General features: G+C 38.4%; 1 protein-coding gene across 1 annotated transcript in view; it reads left to right on the top strand.

The window, feature by feature from the left end:
* Window positions 1-13,873, top strand: part of Mycbp2 (MYC binding protein 2) — a 218,461-nt gene that overhangs the window by 189,064 nt on the left and 15,524 nt on the right. Inside the window, 11 exon segments of the mRNA XM_051161021.1 lie at window positions 95-251; window positions 422-646; window positions 1,123-1,188; window positions 2,453-2,692; window positions 3,102-3,191; window positions 4,964-5,044; window positions 5,744-6,010; window positions 6,479-6,762; window positions 9,460-9,556; window positions 11,245-11,364; window positions 13,292-13,393. Coding sequence (XP_051016978.1) covers window positions 95-251; window positions 422-646; window positions 1,123-1,188; window positions 2,453-2,692; window positions 3,102-3,191; window positions 4,964-5,044; window positions 5,744-6,010; window positions 6,479-6,762; window positions 9,460-9,556; window positions 11,245-11,364; window positions 13,292-13,393 — 1,729 coding nt within the window.

Genomic DNA, 13,873 nt, shown 5'->3' with positions numbered 1-13,873 from the left:
TACTGATATATTTACTGCAAAGTGGAGTAGCTTCTCTGAGGATTCTTAGATAGTCCCAGAAAATTACTCCTTTGTTTACTGTTTATACTTTTAGATGCTGGAGCCTCAAGTTCAAGCAGTCTGACCACCAGTTTCTCCATCAGAGCAATGTCTTCCATCACATTAACAATATTTTGTCAAAGTCGGATGACGGAGACAGTGAGGAGAGCTTTAGTATCAGTATACAGTCGGGCTTTGAAGCCATGAGCCAGGTTAGTCACTGACTTCTGTGTCTGTTGTAGAACTTAACAGTGGAAAAGGGAGTAAAACAGGACCTTGAATTCGTAACCAGTTTGACTACACTGTTTACTATGAATGCTTGTCTTTTCATCATAAGAGGTTTTGTTTTTAATACTGTGAACATTTATATTCTTTCTGTTAGGAGTTATGCATAGTTGTGTGCTTGAAGGACTTGACCAGCATCGTTGATATAAAAACATCAAGCCGGCCTGCCATGATTGGCAGTTTGACAGATGGCTCCACAGAAACCTTTTGGGAATCAGGAGATGAAGATAAAAACAAAACTAAAAACATCACTATCAACTGTGTAAAAGGAATTAATGCCCGTTATGTATCTGTTCATGTGGACAATTCCCGGGATCTTGGGGTAAGAAAAGGAGCTCAATTTCTAGCTCATTGGTTCTTTTAAACTATGTTCACAGCCTCATTTCTGAGTTTATAAAATAGGCTTATCTTTTGGAAGTTTTCTAATCAAACATTTTTATAATCCTCAAATTACCTCAGAACAGATTTATATGACTAGAAACACTGTGGACTCTAAAAAGAGGATTGATCACAAATATGGCTACAACCGAACAAGGTTAAAATCTACACTGGTATTCTCTACTCTGTGCCCCTGTTTAAGCAATTCTCTTGGCCTGGAATTTCCTTTAAGTGTGTTCCCATGATCCTAAGACTCCAGAACAAGATAACAGGAGTGTAGGCATTGTTAGTTGGACACGTTATGGGGTCTCCTAGGACTGATAACACAAGTAGACGCAATAATGTGGCATTTGAAGGTTGAGACATTATTGTAAATGTCCTGAGAAGAAACAGTGTAACTATTCTGAATTTCTATTATAGAATAAAGTTACCTCAATGACCTTCTTAACTGGCAAGGCAGTAGAAGATTTGTGCAGAATAAAGCAGGTAATTGAAATACCATTTTTTTTTTTTCTCCTCAGCTTTCACTGTTGAGTTTTGGTTTTGCCATACTACCAAGATAACATAAGCAATCATGTGTTCACAAAACAGTAAATTGACAACTAGTCTCTAGATGAAGAAGAACTACCGCCCCGATGCTAGCTGTCTCACGGTTATTTCTTTAAACGTCCTCAGTCATGAGTTTATAGTCTGCAGCCTCTCATTATTCTGTGAACACTTGAGCGCCTTTAAGTTCGTCACAGATCTGATTCACCCACTGTCAGAAACTTCATTTACCAGTAAAAAATTGGTTGTTAGCCTAAACAAAACTGAATAAAATAAAACTATGGCTTATAACTTAGTGGTGATATCTGTGTTGAAAGTCAGTTTACGAAACAATCCTAGAAACAAGTGAAGCGTATCTGGGCACAGGTCTGCGGTTATGCATCACACACTTGGGAACCTACATAACTCAAACCTTGCTGGAGCTTTTCTTCTAGACTTACTTTGTAACGCAAAAGCTAATAAGTTTCTTTGACTTTTTTTCTTTTATCAAATCATATTGAGATGTAAGATGAAAGATATTTAAATTGTAAAAAGTCTTTAAAAATTATCCAAAAGGAGGGGTTTTTTTTGGGTTTTGTTCTTTGGCTTTTTGTTTATTTGTTTGTTTTGTTTTGTTTTTCACTCTTAATTTCTCATTTTGGAAGTATTGGCATTGTCGGTTCAAATAACAAATGTCTAAACGAATCATGTACAAGTCTCCAAGACCCTTCTTCCTTATCAAATACAATGAGAGGAATTTTAACTTCATCAAGGGAGTAGTGTCAAAACCCATTTCATTGTGTATTGACCTTCAGTCCTTGATAAAAGGTACACACATATCTGAAATACCAGCACAATGAAAATACCAATTGTTTGTGCTGTTTCATGTAAGAGTGCATAAAGCAGAGCCTCGCTGCTTCTGTTGTGTCTGCTGAGTCATGTAAACACTTTGTAATAGTTGTGCTCACACACTTGAGACAGGAAAACCATATGGTAGTCTAGCCTGCACTAATTCTCAGTACCATCACCTCCTGAGACTCTCAACCTGACTTACCCTCACTTTCGTTTGTCCTCACAAAACGTAACTGAGAAGATGGGAATAGCCTGGTAGTCTTCCCTGCCTGTGCGGCTGTTTGTTTCTGTGCTGCTGTTGCTGATGCTAGGCCAGGGCAGGGGTGAAGTACTTTTGCTGTGTCCGATTCCTCTCCTTTTTCTGCTCAACCAGGTCGATTTGGATTCCAGGCATATTGGCTGGGTAACAAGTGAACTCCCAGGAGGAGACAATCACATCATCAAAATTGAATTAAAGGGCCCAGAAAATACATTAAGAGTTAGACAAGTAAAAGTCCTGGGTTGGAAAGATGGCGAAAGCACAAAAATAGCTGGCCAGATCTCAGCCAGTGTGGCTCAGCAGAGGAACTGTGAGGCGGAGACCCTCCGGGTGTTCAGACTCATCACGTCTCAAGTGAGTGTCCTTGCAGGGGAAACTGACATGTGTCTTCAGAGTGTGACAAATGCTTTACTCGAGGCTTCTAGTTTCAAATATAGACCATTTTACTTTTATTAGGCCATTGCCAATATCCAGTGTTGAATTTATAGTTTCAGAAAAGTAGTAATAGTGTGATATAAAGCGTTCCTTTTTAGAAGGAGCTCTTCAGAATCCAGCTCAGTGCGGAGGCTGACACCTCTTGGCCTGGCCCTCCACAGGCCAAGATCAAAGGATTGCCACAAACTGAAGGACAGCCTGGCCATTGACTTAGACCCTGACTCGAAATAAGTAATGAGTTAAAGCCCTCCAGAATTAGATAGTCTTCTGGCTTTCCTGGGGCAATGGCTATCATTAGCTCTGTCTCACTGCCCACTTTCTTTGTCAGGTGTTTGGAAAGCTCATCTCTGGAGATGCTGAACCTACACCAGAGCAAGAGGAGAAAGCACTGTTGTCATCACCTGAAGGAGAGGAAAAAGTATACAATGTATTTATTTGTAGCCTAAACATTTATTTCTCATTTTCATTTTCTTACTTTTGCTAAGACAACTAACTCTTGGGTTCCTTTACAGCTTAGCTGGTATGTGGCAGTAGTTTATATATTTTTTTTAATTTGCATATGTAAGCTAGATGGAATTTTTCATCTATAGAAGTTGCTCTGTGAGGGACTTGCTGGTTGCTGTTGGCATCTTTTAGGGTCACTAAACTCTGCCCATGGCTTACCTTCTGCCTCCTCCATTGCATTTTCCTGCCATGATCTAGCTCAAAAATAGAGAACTTCCTTACAACTTCCCCAAATAGAAAACAGTTTTTGCTCTGCTAAAGTTCATAATAATTTATCTGTGCCTTTGCCTATTGATTTCTTTTATCTTACGTTTATCTACACATATCTCATCTCTTCCACTGGATCATAGCTTCTCAGAGAGCACGTGCATGTCTAATTTGTACTTGAATCCACCATAGTATTGTTACATATGTGTGCAGTATATTTTTTACCAAATAACTACCCTTTAGTGCTTTATGACTTTTGTCTAAAAGAGTTACTGTGTGTGTTTGTTTTTCTGAGTAAAAACATTGCAGCTAAGAGCAGAGATGGACTCTGGTTCTGCTGCTGGGGAAGCACTGCGGTACCGCGTGGAGCAGAGCTGCAGAGCAGGCAGCCTGCCTGGGTCCCGAAAGGAAGAGGGATGTTGTTGGATGGTTGTTTTGCAGATGTCAGTAATCAAACTGAGGGTGTTTTCTTCTCTCCCTGGTCTGCTGAGGCTTTCATCATAATGGATATTCTTATAGATTCCCTTCTGTTGTTTCCTTAACTGTCATTAGGTAGAATAATCAATGCTATGAACTTTAATCAATGTGTTTTGGTATAAAGGCAGTTCATTTATTATTATTATTATTATTATTATTATTATTATTATTATTATTATTATTAATACAAGGTAATAGATACATGGCACCTATATTTTTGGAGGTGATGAAAATAACTCAATAAACTCAGGAAATAGGGGCACATATCTGTTAATATACAACAAATAATTAAAACTTCAGTTCAATGATAAATAGCATATATGTCAACATAGTGTGTTTAAAAAAAAAATGAGGAAAGATATAAACACAGCTAAGTTGAAAATAACTGTCTGGAGCAGAGCTGTGCATGATCTGGCTCATAGATGGCAAAAGGCTACCTCCTAGCAATGTACAGCGCTGTCTTAGCTACCCAGTTCTTTTTCTTGAATAGCCTGGATAGTTCTGTTAATTAGCCTGTTTTGGTTACTAAATTTATTGGCATAAATTGCTTATAATAGTATTATTATCTTGAATATCTCTAAAGTCTATTGTGAAACCTCTTATTCCTTATGGTAGCTATTTGTGTCTTTACTGTCTTCTTGTGCAGATAGACTTCCGGGCCTTGAGGAAACAGCTTTTAGTCTTAGTGTACCTCCTTTTAAGTTATAGAATGCTTCTCCTTTATCATTTCTTTCCATATATTTTCTTTGATTTTGATTTTTCTCCACTTTTTGATTTATAAAGGGACAGAGTTGAAACCTTTTCCCCCCATTGTATTTATTTTATAATCACTTTATTAAAATGCTCTCCTCAAACATTATCCTTTGTCTTAGTTTTAAAAGCCTCAATATAAAATAAATGCACCTCAGTGTACCTGCTTATTTCTCAAGGCACTCTGCAATGTTAAATATGCAAATTTTCTCTAAAGAATGTGCTCCTTTATTTTTACTTTCCCATGTACAGGCAACATCCGATGCTGACCTTAAAGAACATATGGTCGGGATCATATTCAGCAGGAGTAAGCTGACTAATTTACAAAAGCAGGTTAGTCAGCAGCTGTCCAGTGGCCTTTGTCTGTCAGGCTGCCTGCAGGGTTCCAGCTGTAACAAACATGATATTTTCATTTTATTATATTTCTTTTTCCTCTCATTTTTTTTTTGATAAGGAAGGAGAATGCTAAGCAGTTAATAATGCCAACTATACCAATATTAATACTTTTAAACATAACGTAGGTAGTGGAGTAAGTATAGATCTTTTGTATACAGGAGTGCTAGGTAAAATAAAATTGAACTTCAGAAGACAGATGGAAACCAGGCACAAAGGCCTGTATCCGTGCTCTCAGCTCCCTGGATGACAGCAGGAGGAGGGCTTGAGTTCAGTGCTTGCCTAGTTAGCATGGGAAGATGAATGTGCTGGGTTCTTTTTCTTATCTTGTTAATAACATTAATTTTTTTAAAGAAAAAAAGAACATGACTGTATTTGTATTTATTTATTTCATTAATTTGGCTACTTATATCAAGTGATTTAATTATTGAGATTTGTGTCATAGTTTTCCCTAGTTCGTTCCATTGATTGTTTTTAAGATGAATTAAGAAAATAATACAGTGGAGAATGTACTGGCAAAAAGGCATTAAGTCAGGCATTAACCTGCATTCTTTGCATTTCTTGGTTATTCTAGTAATAGTAATAAGAAAAAAAGACCTATGAATACAACTTCTTATTTTCTATGTTTCCTTCACGTAGGTATGTGCTCACATCGTCCAAGCTATTCGCATGGAAGCCACAAGAGTTCGTGAGGAGTGGGAACATGCCATATCCAGCAAAGAAAATGCCAACTCTCAGCCCAATGATGAGGACGCCTCCTCGGATGCTTACTGCTTCGAGCTGCTCTCCATGGTCTTAGCGCTGAGTGGCTCCAATGTTGGCAGGCAGTACCTGGCTCAGCAGCTGACTCTACTTCAAGACCTTTTTTCCCTGCTCCACACAGCTTCTCCAAGGGTCCAGAGACAGGTGGCCCATCATGCACTTCTGTTTCTTCCCTGTCGTTTGAAAACTTAAAAGTCAGAAGACCTTAGACTAGATAAGAACTTTTATTTATTACTTTGTTTTATTTGGGATCAAAATTTTAAGTCCATGTTTTTATTGCTAAAGATTCTGTTCCTGTTTACTAGTGCAGTGTGACAAATAGTAGCCTGAGTGTTGAGTGACTTCTTACCTAGAGATGTGTTGTCCCGTTTAATCCGGACAAAGGCAAAAGACTTGGCTTTTCATGCTTTCTTAAGTGGTGACTACCTCTCCAAAAAAGCTTAAATCATATTCTTTCTTTCTCAAAGTTACAAGCATAAATTATTAAAAAATATTAAGTTATATTTCTGTTCTTCCCATGGGTTTTAAAGCTACTGAATGAGAGCTAACCACACTTTAACACTAGCTGTAAAGCAACAGTGCTTACATGTACCTTTTCAATCTCCTTATCAGGTGACCTCCTTACTAAGACGAGTGTTGCCGGAAGTGACCCCCAATCGTCTGGCCAGTATCATAGGAGTAAAGTCTCTGCCCCCCGCCGACATCAGTGACATCATTCACTCGACGGAGAAGGGAGACTGGAATAAGCTGGGTATCTTGGACATGTTTCTGGGATGCATTGCTAAGGCTCTTACTGTCCAGCTCAAAGCCAAAGGGACCACCATCACGGGGACAGCTGGCACCACTGTGGGCAAAGGGGTCACCACTGTCACCCTGCCCATGATCTTCAACTCCAGGTTTGTCATCCTGTCTATTTTAGTATGAAAAACTTAAAACATCACAAACTTTACCTGTTGGCTCACTCACCAAATACCATCTATGAGCAGTTGGCTGTATGTATAAAAGGAATGCCAGCCAGCAAGGTAGCTGAGCAGGTGAGGATGCCTCCTGTACAAGGCTGCTAACCTTAGTGTGATCCCCATATAGGTGGAAGGAAAGAGCAGATTCAGCGACGATGCCCTCGTACACACATTGTGGTGTGCATGTCCACATGTTTATTGAGTGCATGTGCACACTCACACACCAATAATATATCTTTTAATTCTTTGAAATTACTAAACCAGTTGGGCAGTGATGGCACATACCCTGGCACTCAGGAGGCAGGGGCAGGCAGATCTCTGAGTTCATAGCCAGTCTGGTCTACAGAATGAGTTCTATGATAGCCAAGACTACACAGAGAAACCCTGTCTCAAAAAACAAACAAGCAAACAAACAAAGAAATAATATTACTAAATTTTTTAAAAGGAATATAGAATATAGAAAGTAAGCTTTGTATATAACATTCGGTGTTTGTGTATCTGTGTTGAAAAAGATTCAGTATCATTCCCTTATTGGATAGAAACATAAATTTCAGCTCTATGTTAATATTTTCCACAAGAAAATTAAATAAATAATAATGAAGAGGAGATAAACTTCATATTGCTTAATACTTTATAATTCTTTTAAAACTCTTAAGACAATTTATAGAAGAATGTTTTTGTAATCTTAAACTTACAAAACCTGAGTACCAAAAGCTAGCTATATATAGATTTGACGCATCACAGTGACTGTAGTTGGCATATATGCTACTAAAATGTTTTTAAATTGAAAGACCTACTTGGAAAATATCTAAAGTTACATAATAAACTATTAAAATAATGTTTATAAAAGGATGTAGAACCAATAAATGCCAGTACCACTTTATAGAAAAAGTTAGAAATTTCAAAGTACAAAGGAAAAGACCCCAGAGAAATGTAGCTGAAACAATTACAGCAAAGTTCTTGCAGCACAAGGGTAAGACTCCCAAAGTTTAGCCACCAGAGCTTCCTTCAAAGGCCAGGTGGATGTGGACCTGTCTGTCATCCCAAGGGAAGGAGACAGACACTTTCCTAAACAAGCTGGCCAGCCAGACTGACTAGCACTGATGAGCTCCAGGTTCAGGAAAAGACCCTGCCTTGGTGAGCAGGTGAGAACTGAGTAAGGAAGACACCCAGTGTAAATATTGGGCCTACATAAACACCTACACACACACAGGCATCCACGCCTAAGAACAAACATGTGCATGTACATACATACATGTGTAAAAATAAATAGTTTTTTAAATAACAAAATATGTATGGTGCTTAAGAACATTATGAAGGAATAGACATTTTTCTTTTTTAAGGATTTTATTTAGCATCTTTGATGTGTTCGGGTGCTTTGCTTGCACGTATCTGCATGCACCACATCCATACGGTGCCCATGAGGGCCAGAAGAGAGCACTGGCTGCCATGGAGCTTCTGTGTGCTACCATGCTGATGCTAAAACCCGAGCTGGACCCTCTGCAAGTGCAACAGATGCTTTTACCCATCTACCCATCTCTTCAACCCTAGACATTTTCACCTAATAGAAATTTTGGGTGCCAGTTACTAATGTCTCATTATATTTTAAATATGCTTATCCTTTGTCCCACCAATTCTCCTTCTTAAAGGTTTATATACGTGCACAAAGGTATATGTGCTACGATATTCTGTACTTATATGTAATAGTAGAAAATTAGAGAGATGATGGAATAATGAAAATTACATAGCCAACCCATCACAATAAGCAGCTAAAATCAGAACGTTATTAGTGTCACCTCCTTCATGCAGATAGAATTGCTAACAGAAACAGAAGTCAACTCAGCTAAGCAATGGTGTGCTTACTGTTGTAAAGAAGTCTTCTTTCCCGTCTCCATGTTCACTGGAAACTATTTGTGTCCCATGGGCTGAGAATTGAGTAGTAGTGATCTAGAAGTATTGTACAAACAGAAATATTGGAAAGCGAGTATAAATAAGAGTGAGTGTTCTTCTGAGACTGGAAAACCTATGCTAATTTTTTTAACTTTTTTGAAATATTTCAGTTGTGGGATAGAAAGATGACTTAGAGATTAATAGTGGTTTGCTTTTGTGGTTTGTTTATTATTGCCTTTGCAGAGGGTCACGGTTCTCTTCCCAGAACACATGGTGGTTATAATTCTAGTTCCAAAGGATTGCTCACCCTCTTCTGGCTTCTGTGGGCTCCTGCAAACCTGGGTGCATACACATGCGGGCAAGCATACACACATACACATAAAAATTTTTAAAAAGTGAAATAACATAGTAAAATGTCTTAAATCGATAGCACGCATGTAATTCCAGCACTCATGTAAATGAGGAAGGAGATTAGTAAATTAAAGACCAGCCTAGGTTGCATAGCAAGAACCTGGGCTAGTGAGGTGGCCCAGTGGCCCAGAGAGCCTACAGCAAAGCCTCACAGCCTGGCTGCAATCCCCTTGGCCCACTTAGCGGGTGGACAGAGCCAACTCTGAAAGTTCTTCTCTGTCACAGGTACATATACACACAAAATAAACTAATAAAAGTGTAGTAAACATCCGAATTGACTCAGACCACTAAACCATTAAAATGTTCTGTGCTGAAGTAATGTTTTCTTTGTAGTTACCTCCGGCGAGGTGAAAGTCATTGGTGGATGAAAGGCTCAACTCCTACCCAGATCTCAGAGATCATCATTAAGCTCATTAAGGATATGGCCGCAGTAAGTCCCCTTGATCTCGACGACAACATCAATGAGCTAAGCAAGAATCCGGTTGACATGGAAAACAGCTTACTGTGCTAAATTAATAAAAGTATATTAGTGTTCCAAGTTTTATTTGAAGACTACTTTTCAAATGCTCACTACTATACCATTGGTCTTGTCAGTGGATGATAAATTTGTCATTCAACTTGTTCGTTTCAAACTCCCAGTTTATTTACCTGAGAATTTCCCAGGACCTTAAAACAAAAACTATTCTTTCTTAACTAAGAGAAAACCTATGTTGAAAATCTAAAAGATAAAAATAAGAAAAGACTCCTAGAAGTAGAAGTTTTTCACCATCTTCAGTTCTGAGTTTTTAAGCCTTTAAATCCTCACTTATGTCCTGGGCCACTGTCTTAAGGTCTTGGTCTTGGATGAGTCTGGAGTGTGAACGATAGGGAGTCACTCCCCTGAGTGCCTGGCTCCATTAGGTCACTCTGTTCACACTGTACTGTGTCCTTAGGAGACAGCCTGAGGAGGAGGCGGAGGGGACAGTAGGCACTTTTAAGGAGGATGCACCAATTGCTCGTTAAAAGATTTCATGTAGAATGAGATCTGGGGGAAAGTTGAAATCCTAATTTTTTCCTAACTATGGACATTTTCTTAGGCTTCATGGAAAGTAGGCATTCTCTAGAAGTCCAATGCCTAAGAAGAATGTTTTGAACACCTGAATTCTGTAATAAAGTATTGGTGTTCATTAAGCATCTGTATAGCTGGAGCTAGAAAGATGGCTCAGCAGTTGAGAGCACTAGCTGCTCTTGTGCCCACACGTGGCTCACAACTGTGTCATTCCAGCTCTAGGGTATCCAACATTCCTACTGGCCTCCAAAAACACCAGGCACACACAGGTCATGTACATACATTCTAGCAAACATTCATACATATAAAATAAAAAGAAATAAAAAATTTTTAAAGATTTTTTACTATGTGTTTATAAAGGTTAGGGTGACTGTACACAGAAGTGCAGTGCCCTGGAAGGGCCAGAATAAAGTGTTGGATCTCCTGAAGGTAGAGTTATAAGCTATCAGCTGCCTGACATGAGTATTAACATTCAAGCTCAGGTCCTCTGGAAGAGCATTACTCAGCTCATAATTATCAAGCCATCTTGTCAGCACCCGCACCCCAAAATTAATAACAGCAACAAAAAAATCTGCAGAGCTATGTTCAAGGTCCTGGGTTGGATCCCCAGCATTGAGAAGAAAGAAGTAAAGTGAAAATAAAAGCATTTGTATATTGAACCTATGTGCCCTTAGAGTCTAGAAACAGGACATAAAACAATTAACTTAGTAATTTAGGTATATATGTTTCATGTTAAATATCGAGCTTTTTATAGCCAAAACTTCCCAAGCATAGAAACCATATTTGTGCTTTTTCTATTTATCCAAGTATAAAAGAAAGTATCCTTGAGCACTACAAAAAAGCCATATTGAGGCTTTAATTTTTATTTACTTTACAATCATCAAAACAAAGATTAGTAACTGACTTCTTTTATAAGATTGTGAAGGGTTTCAAGTTTGTGCTCCTCTCTAAAAGCAGAGGGTCTTGTTATAAGAAAAGATTCTCTTTTGAGATTTGTTATTTAGAGAAAAGAGTTTTCTATGATGACACAATTCTGGTTACTTGATAAGCTATTCTGTCCTGTTCAATAGGGTCACCTGTCAGAAGCCTGGTCACGAGTGACAAAAAATGCTATTGCAGAAACTATCATTGCCTTGACCAAGATGGAGGAAGAATTTAGGTCTCCAGTGAGATGCATTGCAACAACTCGAGTAAGTTTTTTGTTTGTTTTAAATTTGGTCTGCATCATTATGTTTATTCAGTAAGCCAACAGTCCACATTTGTAATTAAACAGGTATTCATCAAAAAATGTAATGAACTAAATGTGTTAGTGATGACTGTTCAGTGTTGAGTGTTTAATATCAACTTCTTAGTTATTTAAGGAGCTGAAGATGCACTGCTTAGAAAAGTCTAAATTAGGCTAAATATATCATCTTTCTACTGACCTATTTGCTGTAGCTTACCTCAGTAAATTGAGCATTATGGTATGACAGACTGACTGTCTTTCAAAGACAAGGCTCCCTCCTGCGCAGTTCTTTTTAAATGAAAGACCCTAGTTCAACTACTAGGATTGTATGCTTTGTTTTTAAAAACTGTACTTCTACCTGGAGACCTGGCTCTGCAGGTAAGAGCACTGGCTGCTCTCCCAGAGGCTCGTGCTCAGTTCCCAGTGCTCACATGCTGCCTCATAGCCACTGTGACAACTGCAGCTCCAGGGCTCTCAGGCCGACTTCTGACCTCCACAGGCAGTGTGCGTGTGTGCAGGCAAAGTACTCAAGCACATAAAATAGAATAAAGAAGTCTAAACATGTTTTAAAATAGTGCCTGCTAGTTTTATGTCGGGTTGAACTTTTGAGGAAATATGATTGCATTCTTTAAATGAGACATCTAATTTTTAATATCTCAGGTTTTATGAGCAATATAATTCCAAAAGAGATTTAAGCTATTGCTGAAGAGAGTGGTGTAACATCATTAGGAATGTTACATTCTAAAGGAAATCATTTAGATTAACTCTCCTAAGTCTGTAAAGGAAATAAGTTATATTTTGTTAGAGCAGAGAAATCCAGTTTATGGTACCATTCTAATGAATGTGACACTTAAAACAAATATTTTTTACAGTTAACTGTACTACTACTTAAGAATTCTTTCATTCTACATTTCCTTACTTGTATAGATTTTCTTTTTCTCTTTTTTCAATGCTTCAGTAGTGAATGAATGTATCATTCTGTATAAAACTGAAGTCCACTGTTTTTATCCCTCAGAAATGTTGCAGTCTTTCTCATACATGTGTCTGTTTGTTGTATGTGTATATATGTATGTGATGGTATGTATGTGTACAGGTGCTCGTGTGCCTTTGGCACGCATGTAAAAGTCAGAGGACCGCCTCAAGTGGTGATCCTTGTCTCCCATCTTGTTGAGATAGTCACTTTAGAGTTTCCTGCTGCCAACAGCAGGCTAGCTGGCTGACAAGCCTCCAGAGACTCGCCAGGCTCTGCATCTCATCCTGCCCAGGCGCGCTGGGATTGCAGACATGCACTCTCACGTGCTCAGCGTTACATGAATTCTAGCAACTTGAACTCAGGTTCTCACTCATGCAAAACCATCTATCCTATCTCCACAGATTTTCTAAAGTTTACTCATGGCAAAGTGTACAAAGAAAGTTCTTTGAGACAACAGAGACTTCTGAAAAACTGTTATTATGTAGAATAACCTAATATTTACCCAAGCATTTATGAAACTGCAGAACTATCTACTTATCATCTCATTAGGAGTATAGAGCTTTGGACCGATATACCAGCTTGGAAAATACACAGTAGACATGTACAGTAAATATTATTCATATAAATGAATTGACTATACATCATTGATAGAGGATAATTTCACATCAGATAGGAAAGCAATGGTCCCACATAGATATGGTCATCTGTTAGTTGTCCAGGTACACACTAGGTGTGTGGCACATATGTAGTGACCTTCCACTCCTCTGCACCATCAGGAAAAATGCAAGTGCTACCAAATATTGATGTATTTGTGAACTGAGCCAGCATTTATTTGGCTGTTGTCTGTGTGAGATTTTGAGTATTTTGTAAATGTGTTCACAACATAATGCAGTAGCGCATAAGCCTTTCTCCTCCACAGCTCTGGCTTGCTCTGGCGTCACTGTGTGTTCTCGATCAGGACCATGTGGATCGCCTCTCATCAGGGAGGTGGATGGGAAAGGACGGGCAGCAGAAGCAAATGGTAAGGTCAGGGTTGTTTCGTAAGACATTTTAACTCTGTGTTCTTTATAGTTAGTCATAGTTTGTGGGAAAAGCAGCCGATGAAATTTGTGGAAACTTGTGTCCTGTTTGCCTAATTTGTCTCATAAACCTACTTCATGCTTTAGAAAATCTAGGGCGTTTTATTTGAATATCTAAAATCTTTATCCTTCTCTGAATCATGCTTATATCATAAAAATGTGCAGAATATATATATATATATATATATATATTTATAAATGTGATTAGTCTTAGGACAAAAGGAAGTAAGGCAGTAAGAGAGACAATGTGACATTCTCTCTTCCAAGGTGGAGTTAGAGAAGGCTCAGGGATACTTCAGTCATTTCAGGGGAACATGATGCATGCCTTCAGCATTTTCTGATTACTATTTAAATGTTTTTTTAAATAAACCCATCCTCATTTATCATTCAGGAAATTTGGATATATAACAGGGAGAATATTA

Source organism: Acomys russatus, chromosome 18 (genome assembly GCF_903995435.1).
Source record: "Acomys russatus chromosome 18, mAcoRus1.1, whole genome shotgun sequence".
In the NCBI taxonomy this organism is placed as follows: Eukaryota; Metazoa; Chordata; class Mammalia; order Rodentia; family Muridae; genus Acomys; species Acomys russatus.
Note: the sequence above shows the minus strand (reverse complement) of the source record. Positions and strands in the feature narration are given on the sequence as shown.